This window comes from Cyrtonyx montezumae, unplaced genomic scaffold, assembly GCF_038088225.1.
Source record: "Cyrtonyx montezumae isolate F1298 unplaced genomic scaffold, pur_monq_1.0 scaffold_5, whole genome shotgun sequence".
Taxonomy (NCBI): Eukaryota; Metazoa; Chordata; class Aves; order Galliformes; family Odontophoridae; genus Cyrtonyx; species Cyrtonyx montezumae.
The window spans coordinates 21,207,819-21,230,569 of NW_027072056.1; the positions used below are offsets into that span (position 1 = coordinate 21,207,819).

At 46.3% G+C, this 22,751-nt stretch overlaps 2 protein-coding genes across 2 annotated transcripts; one reads left to right on the plus strand and one right to left on the minus strand.

The window, feature by feature from the left end:
- Positions 1-780: 780 nt before the first annotated feature.
- PPM1L (protein phosphatase, Mg2+/Mn2+ dependent 1L) lies at positions 781-14,113 on the plus strand. Its single transcript, XM_065747908.1, has 3 exons — positions 781-951; positions 10,152-10,313; positions 13,260-14,113. The coding sequence occupies exons 1-3, from the start codon at positions 864-866 to the stop codon at positions 13,604-13,606; spliced, it is 597 nt and encodes a 198-aa protein (XP_065603980.1). The 5' UTR covers positions 781-863; the 3' UTR covers positions 13,607-14,113.
- Positions 14,114-19,479: 5,366 nt separating this feature from the next.
- Positions 19,480-20,738, minus strand: B3GALNT1 (beta-1,3-N-acetylgalactosaminyltransferase 1 (Globoside blood group)). Its single transcript, XM_065748347.1, has one exon. The coding sequence runs from the start codon at positions 20,513-20,515 to the stop codon at positions 19,553-19,555; it is 963 nt and encodes a 320-aa protein (XP_065604419.1). The 5' UTR covers positions 20,516-20,738; the 3' UTR covers positions 19,480-19,552.
- Between the last annotated feature and the right edge of the window lie 2,013 nt (positions 20,739-22,751).

Below are 22,751 nucleotides of genomic sequence, written 5' to 3' on the forward strand. Positions count from 1 at the left end.
CATTCGTCTCACATGGCTTCGCCTGCAGAGAAACTGAACACAACTTCAGTGATATTTTAAGGCTGTAATCTAATCAGCAATTGACTCTGGAAAACTAAATATAGACCCAGGAGAGTGTGCTGCTGAGCAGGGGTAAGCTGTGGGCACTCCCAGGCCTGGAGCAGTGTCGCGTTTATCATTTTTTCTCTTCTGTCCTGAGTTTGGCCTGGAGCACAGGACAGCAGCCTTTGTGACCCATTTCTTTTCTAGCCCTGTGCATGTACCGGTGATGGAAAGAAATCAAACAGAAGCACTGTGCCAGAAAGAGGGATTTTCCTTTCCCATGGGAGTGCAGTGCTCTCAGGGGAGAGGACGTTGTGCTCCAGCAGCAGGGGGCTGTGAGTGTTGGTGCCTCGTCCCGCTCGGCCGCAGCAGCGATGCTGGCAGGTGGGCACCTGTCCAGAGGCAGATGCTCTTCTCATTTACTGTACATTTTCTGCATCTCGCTCTGTAACGTTGGTACAACCATGCCACCTTGTGTTAATTTGTTTTCTTACGGTCTGAATTTTTTGGTTTGTGTGACGATGAAGAATTTTCTGTGGATGTGTAACACATCTGCAGCCTCCCTGTCCAGAGCTGGTTGTGTACTAATAGCAGGTGAAGAGATTCCATTCACTCACTTGATACTTCAAAAATAAAAGCATTGTATGTTGTAGTTAGTAATGCTGTGGGCATACATGAAGCTTTCCAAAAGAGAAAGTGCTCATTAAACCTTTCTTCATTTCTTTCCCACATAGTCGGCCGCGGAGTATGTGAAGTCTCGCCTGCCCGAAGTCCTGAAACAGCATCTTCAGGACTATGAGAAGGACAAGGAGAACAGTGTGATGTCCTACCAAACCATCCTGGAGCAGCAGATTTTATCCATTGATCGGGAAATGCTGGAAAAACTGACTGTATCCTACGACGAAGCAGGTATGTCTTTGCTTCCTTCTACATCACGGTGTACAGAAAGCAAGTGGCTCGCTTCCACTCTTTGGAGGGACTGTGAAGCTGAAGTGTTTTTGTCACATGGATGTCTTGCCCGTTGCTGAATTCTTCTTCACAACTGTCTAGTTTTTGAGCTTGCTTAGCTAGGAGTGGCCTGGGTGGTCACAGAATCTGATTTTTGAATGTGTCGTGATGGATGTGGGTAGACAAAAATAGAGAATGTCAGAGGCACTTTATTAGCACAGCTGCAGGGTTCTGATTGTGTCGTGACAGCCTGGATTTCAGGGGGATTGTAATTATAGTTGTAATTCTAGCTAGTGCTTTTTAGCAGCATTTAGTTTGAAGATAGTTAGAAGCGTCCTAGCTTTGGGGTCCTTCAGCTTTGGGATCACTATCAGTATCTTTGATCTCAAATGCTCAAGCAACTTAAAATGCCATGTGCAGGGTGCTTGCAGGGCTGTGAGCTGTAGTAACTTGAAGCAATTACAATGCTCTATTAATTCATCAGCCCCTTTCACACACTCACCCAGTAAATAACGCCTGATTCTCCCAAGCTGCTTTCATCTCAGAAGCTCTCAAGCAACTTTGCAGTGCCTTTTGCAGACTGTACGTGCCATGTGCTCAAGGAGCTGGGCATCAGTGGAGTTGTTGAAGGACAGCACAGTTAATCCAAGGGCCCAGGGTGTATTTTTTCATTGTGTACCTCCAGTTTTTAATGATGCTTGGAAAATAAGCTTTTTAAAGTTGTTGCTTTCTGTTCCTTCTGCTTACATTTTAACAGGGAATTTACTAGTCCAATGAACAGCACAGATCCTTTGCTGTCACACTGATTTGGTCACTATATCTCTGCAGTCAGTTTGATTGATTGAAGTTTGTTAGGGAGGCAAAAAACAGTGGGGAAAATTACCAGCCCCTATCAGGAGGAAAAGATAGCATTTTTCTACATTGAAAACTGCACGTTTGTATGGAGGAAATAAAGACTCAGCTGCTCCAAACATACACTTGGAGATTTGTATCCTGCCATAAAGCAATCATGTAGAAATGCAAAGCTGTGTAAATATGCATTTCAGTAAAGACTCAGCATTCAAAACTGAGAGAGGATGCAGCTCAATGTCAATTAGAAGCCAGAATCTGAGTCTGCTGATCAGCTATAGATACCTCTAGCAGCTAAAACACCAAGAGGGCAGAGGCCATCAGTCTGACTATGTTCACTCCAGACACAGGAACGATGCTTCCTGCTCTTGAAGGATGGTCTGCTTGTGATCTGAGCACAGAGAAGGTGCTGCTCGAGGCCATTGCAGCAGGTGTTAATGATTCCAAGCTCTCGAGCTGTTCAGCTCTAGAGCTGTGTCCAAGCTCTAGGACCAGTTGTGCTGTTGATGTATTTTATTAGTGTTTTTCCCTATCAAAGACAATTCAATGAGCAGATGAAGCTTCTGGCAGTAAATACAAAGAGTGGAAAGCCATCTTTAAAATCAACATAGCAAAATACAAGTGATTATTGTGCAAGGGACAAACACAGTTTTGTCTGACAGGAGCTGATGTGAGCCATCAGCAAAACCCATCGTGGTCGCTCAGGGTGTGGGTGAGTCCTGGCAGCACTGCTGGCCAGGATGCTTGGCTTGGTGGTGGCACCCAGAGCCCTGCTTGGGCTTTGCTCCAGCCATCTTCAGAGTGATTCTGAAGTCCTCTCTTCTCAGGAGAGCATCCCCCTCCCCCTCTTTTCTTCCATCAGAGTGTCCTTTGAAGGAAAATTGGTGGATATTGTACTTAAATGCTGCACTTATAGGTGCACTGGAGGGAAAAGCACTTGTCAAAATGGGTCTAAGCTAATTTTTATGGTTAGGTATCCTAACTCCATCATTTTGTAGCCTGCAAATGCTTTTGTGTATGTGTGTGTAGAACTCTGCTACATCCATTTGCCGGATTAAAACAGCACAGCCATGCATGTTAATTTGGCTTCTGTAGCACAGCATGCAAATATTAATAAAGTGGAGCTTCGATGGACTCAGTGTTCTAATGCCCCTTTTTGTAAATCTTCCCTGTAAGGAAATCATTTTATCGAAACCACCAAATAAAGGGAGCTCATCTAAAAATAGGCAACTGCTGACAGGATACTTGGTGAAGTTTGACTAAGAAAGATTTGTACGATGAAAGCAGGCCAAACGTGGCAGATGGATACAAATCCTCGCGTAATCTTTAAATCCCTCCGTTTAAAAAGTGGCATTCTTGAGTAGCTACGGCTGGGTTAATTTTGTGCAAGAATATTTTCTCTGCTGAAAATTTACCAGCTGCTAATCCTGTTCCTTCCATCTGCAACACCTTAATGTCTGGGCTGGGCTGGTCAGTGACTGCTCTGCACAAATGGATGTTTAGGGCACTGAAAGGCACTTTGGTGTTGATCTGTATCGACTGAGTTTCATTACTGAGTGACAGAAGAGATGAATTTCATTTTTCCCTGCCATGAAGCTGTGGTGAGAACTATTGATTGAGGCCAGTAGTCAGCTCCAAAAATGCCTCCTCAGCCAGTGGATCCCAGTGCATCCCATGTTTCCACACAAAGCAGGTGGCCACTGCTCCATGCACCATCCCCAAGGGGACCCAGAGCTCATCCCTGCACTGCCAGTATCCGAGGGCTGTGCTGTGCTTCACCCTGTGCTGAGGAACTACATCCTCACCATGGTTTTGTGGCCTAGGGTAAACCCAAAGGAGATGGAGCATGGTGCTGCTGCAGGGCTGGGACTGACTCAGGGCTCAGGAGGGAGCCACAGAGGGGCAGGAAGAGCCCACCCAAAGCGAGCCCATGCTGGCACAGCCTTCCTGGTCATGGGGAGCTTAGGTTTCAGTGCTTTGGTCCTATTTTCCTCCTCCAACCCACTTTCAGTGCTGCTGAGTAACTGAAATTGCTTGTAATAGTGGGTTTATTTCCTTAAAGTGTATTTTTATGCTAGCAAATCACGTCCCAAATTGCCTGGATGCTCCAATCTTAGCAACAAAATTTATTTGCTGCTGAGATAATCTGTCCATTAGCACTGTGACACATTGCAGCCTGTCCCTGGGTGAGGTGAGGTTTGTGCTCTGCCTCCACCAAACATGCCCACGTGTTGTGCTCCGCTAAGAGTCACGCAGTGTATCGCTGTCCTCTCCCCGCATGGTTTAGCAGGTAATGAATGGATAATGAATGAAATGGACTCCTCTTACTCAGCCTGCATCTCTGTGCCTTACAGAACACCATTTTTTTTCCTGTAGCTGCAGTTGTGAGAAGCAGCTCCAGGCACAAATGCAGAATTCAGGCTTTGGGTCTTGCTGCAGCGAGCTATGTATCCTGTAAGGGATGATAATTACCTTGTTGGAGAAAGTCCTTTCTTCCCTCTGAAAAAAAAAAAGGATCTTTATCAGGTAATGTCATCATGATTCTATATCACAGCAAAACTGAAGGAAGTTAACTTTGCTGTCGATGTTCGTCGCAAGGCAGCTCATGCACAGGAGTAAGCTGTTAAAATTGCAGGAAGAAATCCATTTGGGTTGCTGTTGCTACCTTCCTTTTTAAGAAAAAGGTCTTAGAATGCTGGGAGTGTGCTTCTGCCACACGTGTGGCTGGTCCCCTCTACACAGGGAGCAGCCTTTGGGGAAATGCAGCACCCAGGCTCAGCAGTGGTGACTCAATGGAGCTCCAGCTCTTGCCCTGAGCGGAGCAGGGAGCATTCCTCGCCCTGTCTCACTGCAGCCCTCCCTGGGGTCAGGGTTTGGGCGTGCTGTGCTGCCAGGCATCCTTCATCTCACCACACACAGCATGACAACTTGCAGTGACACTGAGATGGGCTGAGCTTCAGAAAGGATTGAGCATCGTGGTTGGAGCGCTGCAGGAGGGATTTACAGGGTGGGGAGGGAGGGCGTGCAGGCACCAAGCACAATGAACACAAGTGTTACAAAGGCATTGGATTGCACAGAATTTCCAAGGACAAAAAGGAGAGGGCAGTAAAGAAGCTCCTGGGAAGAGAAATGCCAGGTGCCTTTCCTTGAAGAAAGGGCACGTGCAGGCAGAGGGTGTCTGTATGGAAAAACATTTTGATTATCTCAAGAGATGGAACAGGACAGGGTTTCTGTGTGCTGTCGTGAGCACTGTTTGCCAGCGCTGTAGCAATCCAGTGAGCTTATTTTCCCATTTGTTGCAAACACATTGACACAGCAGACGTGTGACTAACATTGCTCGAGTCTGCCAGGACCACGGTTACTGCTGCTCCAGAGGATTATTTCTGACAGACTCTGAAGCTCTGCGGCCTGGAGTCCACTGCTATTGTTTTTTTTTCTTTTTCTCTTTTTCTCTGAGTGCTCAGGCACTGGGATGGGCTGCACAGGGAGGTGGTGGAGTCACTGTCCCTGGCAGTGTTGAAGAGGTGTCTGGATGAGGAGATATGGTTTAGCAGCTTGTGGTAGCAATGGGAATGGGTGGAGTGGATGATCTTGTAGGTCCTTTCCAACCCTGTGATTCTATGATTCTGTTCTATAGGATTGCATGGGCTGGACTTTCCTGTAGGGAGAGCACGTGTCAGACTCATTTGGTGTAAGTTTGTGGTGAACTCCTTTTGAAAACCTTTAGCTTCAGCTGACATGTGCTGATGCTGGAGGTGCTTGCTGTTGGTACTGCAGACCGTTTCCTCAACATCAGATGCATGTGTTGCATGGTGAGACAGATACCCACACACATTTATGGTTTAGTTTTTGTTTTTATTTATTAAGAAATGTCAGAGACAGCACTTGAAGACATCAGGCTGCTGGAAATCCAGTGTGTGCTGAGAGGACGTCAGTCGCAGGCCCCTGGAGGAAAGGCATGCAGCTAACAGAGCTTTGTCACCTGCTGATGGGGGCAGAGAGAGAAGCATGGAGGCCAAGTTAGTTCTGCCTACAAACCTGGCAGACCCTTTGGAGTTCCTTATTAAATTTTCCTGCATCGTTACCCAAACAGCATCGCTGTAGCGGGACACAGCAGCATACAATCAGTAGCAGCTAGACCTTTGCAAACCCCCTCACTGCACTTGCAATTACAAGATCTCTGAGTTGAAATGGATCTCTTCAGCCTCGCTGCTCCTACTATTGCCATATAACGTGCAAAAACAACCAATATTTAGGTTCTTTTGAAAACATTTCAGTGGGAGGATCACTGAGAAGAAAATGTATTGTAATAATGTCGGGCAGAAGCACCTGCACACAGATTTATATGATCTGAGGGTGTTGCTCAGTTTCAGATCACTTCTACTCCTGTCTGCATCTTTATGTCATGTCCTTGGGCTCTTACTTGCAGCATTGTTCAGCTTGTGCTAATCCCTGCTTTGCATGCACAACTGCATTGCACGTTGCCACAATCCATCACTGTTAGCCTTTTTCATTATTTCCCAGTGTCTGAATTATACATGGTTGCGTGTAGGAGGAGAAAGGAGCAGGAGGAAAAGAAAGCTTTCTGTTCTCAAGCATAGCTCTCTTAAAAACCCCATCCATAATCTGTAACAACCCATTAAGGTAAAGAAGTTGGCCATAAACAAGTGTAACACCTTTCTAATAGAGGCAGTTGCTGACTTCTGGCAATCTCTGTGCTTTTTGCTTGCTCTGCTTGCATGCTCCCTGTGCAGCAGCACTGGCTGCAGCTGCTGTTGGGTGTCTTTGGAAGCTGTGTGTCCATCTGGGTCTGTCCACCAGTGCGGTGTGCTGAAAATTGCTTCTGTGTATGAGAAGGCACGACGAAAAGAGAAACAGCTGGAGGGAACTTTTGGCCTGGAAGATGATTAGCTTCTAAGTTTGATTAACTTGGGGAGGGGAACAGTCACCAGCTTGAGAGCACTGGTCTGTCCTGACAGCAGAGTGTGGAAGATGAAATAGAGCTTTTGTTAAATGCTAGTGGGGGGTAGAAGAGAGATGGCTTCTAAACTACTTGGGAGGGGAGAGTTAGCAAACAGCCCCATACGGACAGGACACAGATACAACCCACTGTAGGGAACACCAGTGCTGAGGGGACCTGAGGGCGTGCCTGCACAGCATGCACCTCACAGGGAGCTGCAGGGAAAAAGGAGCTGGGGACAATTCCAGAGATGAGATTAGACTGATTTTCTACAATGAGCACTTCAGCTTGGTCCAAACTGCCTATCACAAGCCCTGTTTGTGTGGAATTAATGTAGCTTTTAGCCCTCTGGGGTTTAATGCTTTTTGGCCAAACATGAAGAGGCAGAGTTGGCCTCTCCAAAGATATGCTCACAGTCCTCGTTATTGAGGTCGTTATCCTGCCAATTTTCTTGTTTCCCCATGCAGTGGAGGTGAAACCGAGCGTGCCGGGCAATCCCATGCTGAGTGCATTGGTTAGAGGAGCTGAGGCAGCATGTATCCTGCTCCCCCACTGCAGCAGCTCCAGGTGTTTTCAGTGGTGGCACGGAGCAGGCTGTGCTGCCCTGTGGGGTGCTGGGTATGGGATCAGTATCTGTAAGGTAAACTGGCTGGCCTTCAGCTGAGAGAAGAGGCCCCTCTGGGACACAGAAGCAGGTCAGGAGGTCTGTGTGGAAGCACTGGTGATGTCTGTGTTTGCAGATGAGATTTCTTAGGAGTAAAGCCTGTGGAGAGGAAGTCAAAGACTGTCAGAGCTGTGCAAACCCAAGAGAAGAGAGATGATGATGTCTTCAGAGACCGTGCTGGGAGAGAGATGTTTGTGATTAGAGAAGCAAAGGTGAAAACTAGGAAAGAAGTATCTCATCTACTGAGAAGCGCTGAGCTGGCTGTGCTGGAGGCAGATAAGAGCAATGGGAAGAGATGGCTGTCTCTGCTTCAGTTTGAAAATGTTCAGATCTTGGCAGAAGCAGTTTCGGTGGTGAGCCTGAGGCAGAGGCTGTGCTGGAGGAGAGAACATAGAGCGGAGCTGGAGGGAAGGAACACCCCAGGCAACGGCTATGAACAGCAGGTTCAGTGAGCTCACGGGTGGAAAAGAAAAGGAAGTGGTGGCCATACAACACATGAAGGTCAATGACGTTGTTTTTAGAAAGGGGTGTTACTAAGGCAAGCTGGTGTTGCAAAAGGAGCCTTTATTTTTCCTTTCTTCTGTCTCCTGATAGATTCTTTTTCCCTTTTTTTTTTTTTCTCACTTCTGTATAACTTCCTTCTCCTCATTTTGATAAAGCAGGTACCTAGTGTAGCTAATGCAGCCCTGGCTTCTGTAAGGCACCTTGGGTGATTCTAAAATACATCACCACTAATCCTTACCTGGCTCAGAAAGAAAACAACGAAGAAAGCAAACCGAATACACACCATAGCTCTGCAGGCTTTCCATTTCCTGGTGCTTTCCTTCTGTAACTGCTCAGCAGGGCTTTATTCAGGCAGCTGCACCGAGGGACCAATAAAACACGTGTTCTCCATTTTGGACCCTTTGTGTTGGGAATTTTCCATTGTGCAATTGCATTAAATCTGAGGCGACTGACAAGCGCGCAGTGGTTTCTGACTCTGAGCAAGGTTATACGACTGAAATAAAAATAGATGGAGAAGAAAACAAAGTGAGAGAAGTTTGCTTTCCCATGCCGTGGCAGGGAGCACTGCGAGGTCAGGAGCTGAGGCAGTGCACACTGCATCCAGCACTCCGGGATGATCTTCTGCTTTGGTTCTCATCCTCAAATGCTGAATTCCACTCTGTTCTCCCCTCCAGGGCTCTGTACCCACACGTGGTGCTGCCTCCCACAAACCCACGGTGCTGCTGTCCCTGCATGTGGCAGCCAGGTTCTGCTATTTACCTGCACTCTTTCTGCTTTCATCTTAATACTGCAGCTCTTCAAGCACTTACTCTTGCAACTTTAATTAGCCTCGAAGCGCAGGGTCTGTCAGACCGTCTTTGGCTCTGTGCACAGCTCCCATTGCAGCCAGTGGCCCTGTGCAAAAAGAAAGCAGAGGGCAACAGTTCAGCACTAATTCAGTGCTTTGAAACCACAGAAGAGGTGCTTTGCTGGGCAGAATCCCATCATCCAAGGCAGTAACAGGAGTAATAGTAGCCATAAACAAGGCCTATACCTCTCAGTACTCAGAGTGAGTGCAGGTGCCTCACCTGCCACCCTGCTGGCCTTAGAGCAGGGCTGTTTGGGGGGTGCATTGGGCTCTGAGTGCCCCTAGCTCTGCTGCTGGCAGAGAAGAGCTGGGGAAGTAACACCGTGCAGAGGAGCAGCACTGCCCCAGCCTTCCCACAGCCTTGGGAGTACCTGCTGTGCCTCCAGAGCAGGCCCCTGGTTTGGCAGGGCACTCTGTGTTACATGGGTGGTCGGGTTGCTCTGTTGTGACATGAGCCACGTGCAGCTAGCAGGTTTTATTAGGGACAAATGGGAAACTATCCATTGAGGTCTGCAATGTGTGTCAGTGAGTGCACAGAATGAGAGAGATATCTATGTGCCTGTTCTGTGAAAATGTATTTTTAGTTTAAAGCTGTGCTAGGCAGACCATTAAGATATAAATAAATCTCTAAAAACAAACTGTTTATTACTGGGTATTATATTTATTCCAGTCATTGGATATCCAACTGCTGGCATGGGAAATGCAAAGCATAGTTTTAAATTCTACTTTTGGACAGCAACACACGAGGTGCAGCTTTGAGAATTTGGATTTAAGGGCACAGAACGTAGACCTGAGCCCTACCGAGACTCCTCAGGAGCAAAACCAGTGGTTAGGGCAGTGCCATTAGTGGGATGTGGCAGCTCTGCTGCTGGCATCCTCGCTGAGCTTCTCTCCGCTGTTATTCATCTGGAGAACATTTTCCTGCCAATTGTGTGCTCCTAGCTGAATTTGAGACCGATGAGTTGGAGATGTTGAGCTTCAGCAGTGCTCAGCCACCTGCTAGTCTGCGCAGGAGCAATCAGAGTGCTGAGATAAGTGCTCAGTGTAAGAATCTGACCAAATTATAGTAAGAGAGCGAGCAGGGGAGGAGTCGGTGTAATCCCAAGTGATAAGGGAGGAAATCTAATAGACTTACATGTCCTTAGATGAGAGCTGTCGGATTTGATGACGGCCTCTTTCATGGCAGTGATAGAGTGGAAGATGCTTCCTTGGATACCAGTATAGCTGCTGATCCATACGGCCACAGGCAGCCACTGGAGAGAACCTGCTGTGTAACTGCAGATCCTTCTACCCTGTGTATTTGTTTTTGCTACCCTTCCCCTTCTGTCTTTCCCCAGGTACGACGTGTTTGATCGCGTTGCTGTCAGATAAAGAGCTCACTGTGGCCAACGTTGGTGACTCGCGGGGCGTGCTGTGCGACAAGGACGGGAACGCCATCCCCCTGTCACACGACCACAAGCCCTACCAGCTGAAAGAGAGGAAGAGGATTAAAAGAGCTGGTGAGTTATAACGTTCTTGCTTTGGATTACTGCCCACATAATGGCTGTTAATGAGCGCAAACACATACACTGCAGCAGGGGGTACAGGGAAGGAACGTTAGAAACAGTAACCATACACAAATAAATCTTTGTAGCTTTCTTAACTTGTCGTTTGAGACCTCCTGGGCCAGAAGTTGCCTTTGGTACATCAGGTTTAATGTCTGATTCTCCACAAATTTGTCAAAACCTCGTTTGAAACCGTTTCTGTTTTGGTTCCCAGAGCGGCCTGCAGCAGCAAATTATTCGATGACGAAGAAGTTGCTTGTGTTAACCTCTAGAGATGCATTGTTTCTCTGCCTCAAGTTCTTCACCTGTAAAGTGAAAAGAATACTTTTTTACCCTGAGTGCAAGACATCTTTAAAGCCTGCAGATAATCAGTGGGCTCACGCTGTATAAATGCCTGAACACGGCAAACACTCACCTTCTGCTGCTTGCTTTTCCCTCTGAGGAAGCAGAACAGCAGCACAATTCTTTCTGCTGCTCACAAAGTTACATAAGTTCCTCAAAGGGGAGCAGAAAGTACACAGACCTTGAGAAGAAGGGATAGGAAAATTCTGGTCTTGCTTTGCTTCATTCAGTGATGTACGTGGGGATGTACTGATAGCACCTGGAGATGTTTCATTCAGTTCAGCTTCCTAAGGCCTCCTTTAACATCTTCATCCAGGTGCTTTGTACAATTGTCCATTTAGAGATTAGTGTGGAAGGGAGACTTTATAACACAGTAACTTGAAAAACAAACTGGATTTTTGCAGCAATTTCCAACTTTGGAAGGATTAATTTTAATAAGTTAATGCTATAATTTCCTACAGCTAAACAAGAAGTGTTCCAGCTACTGTAGTAATTTAATGAATGTACTGACCTGTTACTTATTACCCCATTGTATTGTCATGCTTGTTATGGCTTTGCAGTATGTTAACAAGTAGAATGCAGATTATACTGCTGCTGGATGCTTTGAATTTTGGAACATCACTTCAGGTTGGAATATGTATACATAGCTGAGGTTAAGAAAATATCCTTCAGACGTGTCTGATGTATTCACTGTGAGGAAATGAATTCCATTCCTCTTTTTCCCATTTCCTACGACTATATACAAAGTTTTCCCTCCCCAGAAACCAGAAATATTCCTTTGTCAGCCCAGCATGACTCACAAGTTAAGCAGCTCTCACACTTGAGCCCACAGAAGCCAGCACACAGATTTCTCCTGAGCATTCCTGTAGTGCAGTGCAAGGTTACTGACACCAATGCTTGCAGCCAGTACCAAAGGAAGGCCTCTAGCTGAGAGAGCAGGGCCTTTGCTTTTTTACAGACCTTGCATTACCTGCTCAACAGAATGCTTATGTACTTAGCAGCATGACTCACAGGTCCTGGTCAAAGCTGCCCACTGAGACACAGTGAGACAGAAAAATGCACATCTTTCTGCAGGAGACACGAGAAATACCCTGACTGTGTGGGGTCCTGAGCTGTAGATACAGTACTCACTTACGTAGGAGCCTTGGAACAAGCACTGTCTTGGCTTGTGAAGAAACACTCAGTTGTAGCAGCACAAGGTGACTGTCACTGATAGAAACTGTATTCACCTTGAATGCACTCCTTGGAGCTGAGCTCCCTGCATGCACAATGTTTGTGAGGCTGCCAAAGAGCTTCAATTTCCTTAATGCCTTTTCTTCTCCGGTGACAGCTAGAACTGCAGAACGTTTGCTGTTTCGTGAGGATCTCTAAGTACTCTGTATGGATGACTTTATAAAACAAAACACTGCAAGTGCCAACAGACACTCCAGCAAACCTCAGAAACTCGTGCCACTGACAGGCTCAGCTGCCACTTGACAGCAGCTCTGGAAAGTCATTTTGCATGTATAAGCACTACCTGCAAAGTCTAGTGTAAGCATGCTGCAAACAGTTAGCAGCATCAGCTATCTCCTGTGTGAGTACGGTAATGGATGTCAGCACTGCTTTCCTATGTTTGTATAACATGTACTTAAAACTGCTCCTTCTCAATGCTATTTTGCTTCCTGTCATACATGTGATGACTGTGAGGTACTGTAGTTCTAAACACTCATGAAAAAGGTGCTGGGAAACGGATGGCTGAGCAACATGCAACTGAGATGCCCGCACATCATAGAGCAGCAGTGGGACAAGGCTCACTTGAGTGCATGGCTGAAGTGGAGCTGTGATAGGGCACGGTGCAAAGCTGAGTACATTCTGATTACTATGAAGAGCAAATGCTTTTCTAAGAACGCCAAAGTGGACAGCTTGCAGATGTGAAGACAACAGCTCATCTAATTTGGTTCCATGTTTCAATGCTCCGCGTTAGGCATTTTGCAAATTATTTGTCCTCAAGTGGCTCTGACTTTTGATTCATGTTAGAGGTGAGGAAATGCAGCTACTCATCAGTGCAGGCAGCGGCACACAGATCCATGCACACACAAAACTGAAGGTGCTTCAATTCTGCTGTGACCTTGAGGCACTGCATGGTTCTGTCTCCTAGCACAGGCTGGGTGCTGGCCAGGTGCTGGCTCTACCAGTCCCTGACTTCACTGCAAGATGTGTCTTCCTGTGAGCAGTTCCTAAGTGCTGTAAGAGGTTTTCAAGTAGAAGGAGCCCTAATCCTGGTGATGGTAAGCTCGGTCAGATCCCACAGCACGTATTTGGAATAATGCTTGATGATGGGTTTGCTCACAGCATTGTTTTGGTGTTTTTTGGCACACCTCACGCAGGGCAGTTTGCTAGAAGAGCATTAGCTGGAAGGCACAATCCAACTCTTCTTTGCAGCACTGTGATATTTCATGAAGACGTCTGCTTTTTGAGATGTGTAACGTTTGTATCCCTCAGGGCACCGCAGTGTGAATTTTTGAGTGGATGTGGCAGGCAGTCAGAGACAGTGTTAACGGTGTTGGTGTTTCTCTCCAGGTGGATTTATCAGCTTTAATGGCTCCTGGCGTGTTCAGGGGATCCTGGCCATGTCCCGCTCGTTAGGAGATTACCCTCTGAAGAACCTGAATGTTGTCATTCCTGACCCTGATATTCTCAGCTTTGACCTGGACAAACTGCAGCCAGAGTTCATGATCCTGGCGTCTGATGGTCTGTGGGATGCCTTCAGCAATGAGGAAGCCGTCCGATTCATCAAGGAACGCTTGGATGAACCACACTTTGGAGCAAAGAGTATAGTTCTACAGTCCTTTTACAGAGGATGTCCCGACAATATCACAGTGATGGTGGTGAAGTTCAGGAATAGCAGCAAAACAGAAGAACAGTAATTACCGGAGGTTCTTTGCCTCGCTGAACTTAAAACAAACTCTTACATTCTAAACATAGTGGAAAGCTCTAGTAAATCCCATTAAGATTCCACACAGGAAGAACAGGTTCCTCTGGGCTTCGTTCTTTGCTTAACAAAAGGAGCAATACCACAAATACATTTTGTGCGATGATAAGAATTAAGTTTCTTTGCAAGCACCCGTCTCCCGTGCCCTTGCTGCTCCTTGGAAGCTAACTGTCATCTTTCCATTCAGAATTTCCTTTAAAAACCCCATGTATGCCTTCCATTTCTCACGTCTCCTTTGTGACAGAGGCTCGTTCGGATGCGCAGCAGGGTCAGAGCAGTGCTGCTGCCCTGTGCTGTGAGCTGTAGGGATGATGTTGCTTTTTCACTTGTAGATGTGACTTTTCAGAACAATGCTCTAACGTTTCTCATCTCTTGTTTAATCTGCAGCGATTAGGTTGCGTTGGAAAAGGTTTGTAATTGTTGGTCTGTTGTTGATGTGAAGGAGGGAGAGGAGCTGACTGCTATCACAGAACTGGCTCTCACACTTTGTTTTTCCCACCCTCAATTACATAAATCCTCACCAAGCATGAGGTCAGCTGCAGCTGCTGAGTTACCTGAGACAGGTTTGTTCAGCATTCCCATAACAGCATTTATTCTATGCCACGTTGTAATGTTAAGCTCCATCAAAATACTCCAAAGTCTGTCACCTTCTCTATCAAAGAAGTGTCTCTTTCATGATGGAATGAGTGCCATTCACTGAGGCTCTCCTTCCTGTTAGGTTCTTGGCATGGACTTTTCATCTTCAAGTAAGAAAACAATGCAAGATAAAATTAACTTCATTAGTGACTGCTTGTAAGGCTAATCAATGCAGAGTGTTCTGTAGAGCTGCCTAGATGGAAGCCATGCCTACAAAGAGACTTTGTACCACCGCAGATTAACTCATGGTTCTAATCCAGGGGAAGACCACTTCAGAACTGGATTTTGCTGTAGCGTATCAATGCCAGACAGTGTAATTGCACAGTTCAGCTGAAAGCTTGTGGGAAACCTAGGTAAAAATATTTTTGCATTTATCAATATTGAATTATACTTTGGAATCTGTGACTATTGTCAAAGCTGTACAGCTGATAACATAGCTGGCAGATGTACAAAAGACAGATGAAAAACTGTCTTTTTCTTATCACCCACCGAGAGTGTTCTCTGAGAAAGGGGCTTGCTGGTCTCAGATACTGTGATGTGTTGTGGTTGTGTCGAGCAGGTATGATATCTCTCAAGACAGAAATGAAAGAACACAAATTCTGCTTTCCACCCAAGAAAGAATTCTCATCTTAGTCTTTTCAGTGTGATTTCTAGATGATCTCCTCCCTAACAAACTTCCTTTCTTTAGTTTGTTTGGGGATAGTCACAGATCTTCACTGGATGTGTTGCCACTGACAGTGCTCTTCCAGTTGTGTACACGTCTTTGCTGCCTTTTCTCCTTCAAAACTGTGAGTAGAATTTTTTGGCTCTGAGTAATAGTTAATGCATGCCAGTGAGAAGCAGAAGCGTGGAAGTGTCCCGCGTGCTCTGAAAGCCCCCTGCACTGCCCCTGTCCAGAGAATGGAAGGTTCCAGATGTTTTTAATCGCTTGATCAGGGCAGGCATTTGGGAAGTTGGAAGCAGAATGGTCAGCTCTGAGAAACAAATGACAGACAATGCCACTTCAGGCTGCCAGTAAACCTCTCTGTACTTGAGTTATCAAGCATTGCTGAGGGATTCCAGACCTCGTCTGGAGCACGGCCAGCACTCTGGTTGCTCTAGAGCTTCGGATAGATGGGAAATGTGTGTTCTCAGAGTCTGGCAGCTGCCCTGAGGAAGCTGTGGAAGGGTGGCACACTCCAGGAGTAAAGCTGTTGATATTTCTTAACTTTTGTTATTTTTAACTAGTTTAGTGGGCGTGGTGGTGGTGATGGGTTGATGGTGGGACTAGATGATCCTAGGGGTCTTTTCCTACCTTTAATGAGTCTACTATTTATACTTGGAGCTACTTTAGGTTTAAGAAGATGAAGGTCTAATGAAGATGACAGGCTTTTTGCAGTCTTCCTCACATGCAGGTGCCTACCCATGTTTCCCATTAGAGGTCTTGTAAGGGGCTTGCTAATCTGGTTCTAGCTTTCCAATCATGCTGATTTGTCCCATAAAGCTGTTGGGTGACAGGATTAGCTAACATACATACTGCCGTGCATCCTGAAAGGTCCTCCACTGCCCTCATATATCCCACCTATCCTTTCACTACATCTGGAAAGAAATGTGCCCCCAGTGTCAGAGCTGTGCAGCAGAACGAGGTCCAGCATTGGAGAGGCAGTGGTTAGCACACACCATCACCCGGTGCTGATTTCCTGCCCACAGAAGGGATGCAGGTTTTGGTTGGAGTGCTCACGGACATCTCAGAGCTCCCCAGTTCTTGTGTTACATGTTTGTGGAGAAGGACAGAGCAGGTCCCTCAGTGGCGTGTGCTCATCAAGCAGGAGCATCTAGCAGAAAACTGATGCATTAAACTGCACAGTCACAGAGCATCTTTACGTGCTCCCGTCTGAATGCCTTGTGGTGGTTAGCCAACCTACCCTGTACGTAAAGAGCTTACTGCTCCTGCAACTAACTCCTGGGATGAGATGCTGCCGCGTCGTGCATCATTTGGCTGATGCCCTCTACGGGCTTAGAAAGGTTTCTCCTTCCAGCAGCGCAGGGCTCGGTGTGGCAGGGGGAATCCTGCCGAGCTGTGGTCTCGCAGCTCCGCCCAGCGGCAGCCGCAGCACGGAGCGGATCGCGTGGTGAGGCACAGCAGCACTGACATCTCATCGGGCACAGCATTTGAAAGGATCCTGTTCCTCTGATTAGAGAGTTCAGATAAAATAAATGGCGTCTGACATAATGAAGTATTGTCATTGTCACTATCATCGCTCCACTGTAAAAAAAAAACCTCATTCAGGTCAGTGGGATTAATGTGGCCTGGAAAATTAATGTGCTGCGTAGCAACTGTGACAAGGCTGGAGGTAAACAGCACTCAGAGACAGGAACTGTCCCAACAGATGTCACCCGAGGTGATCCCTGTATTGTTAAAGGTTTATTTTACCCGAGGACAACTAAGTCCCAGAGCCCCAGAACAGCACGTGAACAAACTGCACTATGAAAAATTTCCTCCTATGAGTTGCAGGTTTAAACTGATGGCAGCTAAGAATCATGTAACTGCACTCCGAAGGGAGTAACTGCTTCAAGAAAGTCTATGACTTTTAGAAAGCCAGTGTACAAACGGGTGGGGGTGTTCTGTTTGCTTTTTACAAGGTAATGTTTCTTTAGAATAAGGACTCACACATAACCAAGAAACAAACCATCTGCCTTGCTTCATTTTAACTCTGCTTTCCCTCTGACACGGAGCACTTGCACTTGGATATGGCAGACACGTGAGGAACTCAGTGTCACAGTGTGTGATTAACCTCCAATCAGTTCCTAGTTTGAATTTAAAAGAAATGGGATAGATGTACCTTACTTTATTGCACATCCAGGCGTTGAGCTCCTCACAATGAACTTGCACTGAAGTGTTTTATAGTAACTAGACAACAGATGTTCCAAACTCAGCCATCTTCATGCTGAACTGGCAGTAGGGAATAATACCTCTGAAGCTGCAGCTTCATGGCTTACACTGAACGTTATTCACATGCACACAACACTTTGAACCACTTTGACCTATGAATTCAAACCTGAAACAATAAATAGAATTCGTACTGTACACTGTAAACTCCTTTTGCTGTTCACCCAGAAGCAGTTTCCAAACGTCTTTGTCTAATGGATCAATAATTCTCCCCTTTTTCAAGACATGCCCTGCAGTTTTTGTATTAAAAAGCAATTCCTTGGAATTCTATTTGAATGTGGTTGAGACACTTGCGTGCGTAAGAATCTTAGGATTTGGAAAAGTTCAACCTGTAATTTATGCTTCATTTTCAGTAAAACAGTCCAAGCAGATGCTATGAGATTTGCACCCACCACTGGCTTAAATTCTCACGTTAGTTCACAATGTTTTTACCCCTTGCAGGGCAGCTCACACTGGGCTCTGTCCCAATATGAGCTTCAAGCAGCACACGGTTGTAGTTAAGCACTGTTACAGTCTTTTAAGCAATAATAAGGTTGGGTTCAAACACAAGCTGGATCCAGAAATGAGTTTTTACCAAAAAAAAATCGACTAGGGATTCAGTAATACATTACAGTGCCACTTTCTTGCAGAATTGATGTCATTTTAAGTTAGAGTTTCAGGTAGCATAAACAGATGGCTGTTAGAAAGCACGTTTGTGAGAGCAGAAGTGCTGCACACCACGATGGGCGTTATCATTCTGGGATGTAACATGCTCCCTGGGTGACACTCACACTTCGACTGCAGTGCTGTGCAGCTATTTCTCCATGACATCATTCTGCCCTCCCAGCACGAGTGCTGTCTGCTCTCCCTTCCCAGCTGCTGAATGTTCCATAGTCTTTCATAATCACATTTTTTTTGGAGGAGCAATACAAACTGTACTGTGGTGTCAGCGTTTTTGTGAGAAATCATGTACTCCCAAACATGTAACACAGCAGGCTTAAAAGCAAAAAAAAAAAAAAAAAAAAAAAAAAAAGGTTATTTTATTTCGTTGGATAAGCAATCAAGGAACAAGTATAACATTCCTCACAGAGCTGAGCACAGTGCTACAATCAACCAATGGATCACAAACCCGGAGCAGCAGCTGCAGTTTCCTCTGCTTCAGGAACCAGCTAGCATTCTCTCCTCAGTTGTGCAATACTGTATCTTCAGCTATTAGTATAACAACAGCAACAACAAAAAAATCTATTTTTGAAACGCTTTGACCTTCTTGGCAAACATTCTTAGAACACTGAAATCTGAAATATTGTCTAGACGATATTCTCTCCAAGGCATCATTTTTGTATTAAAAATAATAATAATAATCATGTCCAATAATTCCATCATAAAACCACGCACAGTTAGGGAAGAGACAGAAATAGTCAATAGCGACCATTATCACAATGGAACATCAGTGAAACCTCAGTCTGGGTACTGGAGGTTTCTGCACCTCTTCTAATTTGTCTCTAAGAGACTACCTGAAAGACAGCCAAATGTAAATACGTCATGACACGTTAGCTATAGAACAAAAAGTGGCAGTGCTCTGTCATTCTAGATGTACAGGATGTAACTGTAGTATCTTCACCGTGTAGTAGACGTGTCTAGGATAACTGTGTTAATGCAACTGCAAATTCTGTATTGCTGTCAATTCAAAGTGTAAACTACTGAAACCTTGGCCTTGCTGATATGAATAAAGTGGTTAAAATACCCATCTTTACAGATACAGCCACGTTTGTCTTCTTTAAGACCTAAGAAGCCTAGAATCTCATTTTTGTTTTCATCCATTTGAATCTTTCCCTGTGTAGCTACAATAATGGTATTTAAGTGAGAAGATGTCAAGCTCCTCCCAGAAGGAGGGCAGAGGTGATCCGTTTAAATAAGAAGCTGCTGTTCAGAGAACAAATACTTGAGAGTGGCAAAGGATTATGCAGTTCACAAAAGGACCAAAAGAAACGTGGTTAGACAGTCATTGGAGAAGCGTCTTCCCAGCTCTTCTTCACAGAAACATTATTCCTCATGAATTCCAGGAGATTTGGGCAGATATCCCGTGCTTACAGCAGAGTGCACAGAGAAGGGTCAAAGACAGTCTAGTGCACCCCAAAGTGCTTTGTGAATTCCTAAATAAAGGTGCTGGGAATGTCAGTGGATCCCAGAGGATGCTGCACCGCTGCCTTTCAGGCAGTGTCACCTCAACCCCTGGTTCTGTTCCGCGTTGCCCTGTACTTCAGTTCAACATTTTCACACTGGAATTCAAAGTTTTAAGTGCTGCAAGTTCACATTTCTACACATCTTGGTACAGAATCAAAGGCAAGTAATTGAAGTGGAGGATGACAAATCCTTCCAGAACCTGATCATTTCACTTGGCATAATGCCGTGCACAGCAATCAAGCGTCTATACTTACAGATATCAAAATTAATTTTATCAATTAAGAATTGTTGATTATCTTCTGGAATACTGATGTTCACCTTAAGTATATTTAAGCAAATTCCGACATAAACATCCTCAAATTTTATCGGTTTGATATGACCCATCAGTTCATAAATCCTCAGAGCCAGTTTTCCATCCAGTACATACCCCATTCCACTGCAGTACGGAGGATAAAGCCTGAATGGGTATTCGTTGTAAGAAATGTATGTCTTATGGTAAAGGCCCCTATGGGCATAGTTACCTATAAGGGGATAACCTGTAAAAAGACTTTCCGAGGAGTTGAACTTCAGAAGAAACTTCACTAAGTTACCAGTGTTGATGAAGACGTCGGTATCCGTCTTCATGATGAACCTAGCATTGGAACAGAACTCAGCCACCCATCGGAATGCCATGACTGTTTTCAAAGTAAGATTGTTGTAAGTGTCCATAAAATCCTGGCGGATTATGTCACCATAGAGTACAATTTCATCTTCCACCGAGAGTGCTGCAGGATTGTCTTCTGTTTCTGTTTCCTGACCCAGTAAGAACAGCGTTAGAACTCGATGTCCCCACCAGAAGCTGTTAGATCCCCACGTTATCCTTATGGCTTGCCTTGACTTCACGTCCTTAGGTCTCGAAGACACCAAGATGACCAGAAATGGATTTATGTCTTTGCATTTCAAGTGTTGACGCGATGTGAAGAGGTAGGCTTGCCTGTAAACCGGTTCATACTCATAGAAATACATGCTGTTTGCATGCTCAATCACAGTGTTGGAAGAAAAAGTCATGTACCACACTGTTACAACGGAAAATATGAGAAGAAAGAAGAAGATCCATTTTAATGGGATCATATACATGACATGAACTGGAACCGGGCAGTAACTGATTTACAGAAGTATGTCAGCAGCCTTCAAAATCTGTACCACAAGTTCTGAAGGACGTCTGTTACTGAAAAAGAAATGAAAAAGCAGTATTCAGAATGCTACTGTTCAAGCAGTTCCTTTTTCTTAGTGTGTCAGCTACAGTGTGCCATAATGACAAAGACAAACACAAGGGTCACTATCCCAGCTGTTACGTGGAGCATCCTACGCACCATGAATCAATGCTGTATCCCACAAGAGAGCACAAGCAGAACCTGAGCAGGAAGAGAACATTTCAGTGAACAAGATGAAAAGCATCTAACTTAAGTTAGACAGACTCTGGTATTTGATTTTATATAAATAACATTTCTCAGGGTTTGTTCAATCTAAAGTAAAATATATCAATGTTTGGTCGGTTCTTGACAGTCTAAAGGGAAAAAAAAATTATCTGGTGAAGATTTCTTTACAGAAAAGCCTGATTCCACATCGGACCAATGCCTGATCCGATAAGCCATGAGAAATCTGAGAAACACTGAGACCATCTCTGCAGGTCCCCTGCAAAACACAGCGTTAAAGGTACTGTATCCTTTCTATGACACAGCAAGCACTGTTTGCTGCAACCAGGAGTCCTTCTGTGGAGCTGCAAGAGCTCACATCAGGTTCCCACAAGCCCCGCAGAACTGCTGGGCCTCCCGAAACCTCCTCACCATCTTACTCATCGAAACACCAACGCTGAGCTGCCTTCACCCTTTTTTGGAAATACAGCAGCTAGCACAGAGGCAGAGCGTGCAGATGCAGAAGCGAGAGAACAGGATGTGTGATCAGAAATGAGTGGCTGCAGACTGCTGGTAGAAGAGGGCAAAGGAGCAGAAAGCCTGCGCTGGGTGTGTGCCAGCAGCACCGTCAGCTCAACACACAATGGCCAATGATGCACAAAGCGTTTCTGTGCATGTAGGATCACGTTCCCTACGTGATATGCTAACCTGGCCACAAGTTAGCACAGGTTCACCAAGATAAGGGTTTTGTAATGGTCACGGGGTAGGCACTGCGCTCCCTGAAATGTCAGACGGCTGTTTCCACAGTGCCAAGAACCACTGACACAGGCAGGCAGCTTTCAGCAGCAGAACTCTGCCTTCAAACCCACGCAGGAACCAGAAGAAGGGCAAATTAAAGGGGAATCCACAGCGGCTGGCAGAAAGCTGCCCTCCTGCTCTTACATCAGACTCTCAAATGAAAGCCGAGGGGCTCGAGAGCTCGAGGTCAGGGCAACACCTGTTCCCAAAGTCACAGCTCGCTGCAAAGACCCCACCAAGCTGCAGTTACCTCCATGTGCTGTCCCCGGGCTTACCAGCAACAGCACCTGGAGGGGTTTTATTATCTTTTCCCGCAGGACACCCGGCTGCGTACAACACTGCTGCTTCCAGGCCCATCCCGGAGCAGCTTTTCCCAGCTCCTCTCGCTGCCCTTTCTTTACCACCGCGGCAAACCTTTTGCGACCACCGACACCCAGCATCCGCCACACCTGGAGAGGAAACGTGCCGAAATCGCGAGAAAAGTCAAACCGCTCACACTACGCAGAGCACAAAGCCGTCAGCCCGCGCGCCCGCGGAACTCCCCGCGCTGCAGCGCCGCGGGCACAGCTCCCGGCCCCGCCCGGCCCAGCGCACGGAGCGCGCTCCCCTCGGCCGCTCCCCGTCCCCTCAGCGCCCCGCGGCCGCCTCCCGCCCGCCGTTACCGCGCCGCCGCTCCTCCGCCCGTCCCGCTCGCTGCGCGCGGCCCCGAGCACACGCGTGGGGCGCAGCGGGGCGGAGCGGAGCGGCCCGCCTCCCCCGGGGAGCGCGCCCCACGCCCGCGTCGCGAGCGGCACCGCGGCGCTGCGGGTCCCGGAGGAGGAAAGAGCATCTTTTTAGGCGCTTTCTGAAGCAAAAGCGAGCACGCTGACCCTTAGGAGGTCATCCAGATATAAGACAAAGGAGTACGGGCGCACTCAGCACGCACCGGGCTGCCCCGACACAGATCCACCCGCTGCCAAAAAAAAAACGGAGACTCAACACGGCTCAGACAACGCGAGACTGAATTTTCAGCTTCCTCTCTTTTTTGATCTATAGCTTGGAACACTTGTTCAGAAAAAATCACCTTCTGATTCAGACTCAGGTATTTCCCCCTTCCTCGTTCCTTTCTTAAAGGAAATCAGCATGGTATCAGCGAGCAGCAAGGCACGAGCTAATGAATT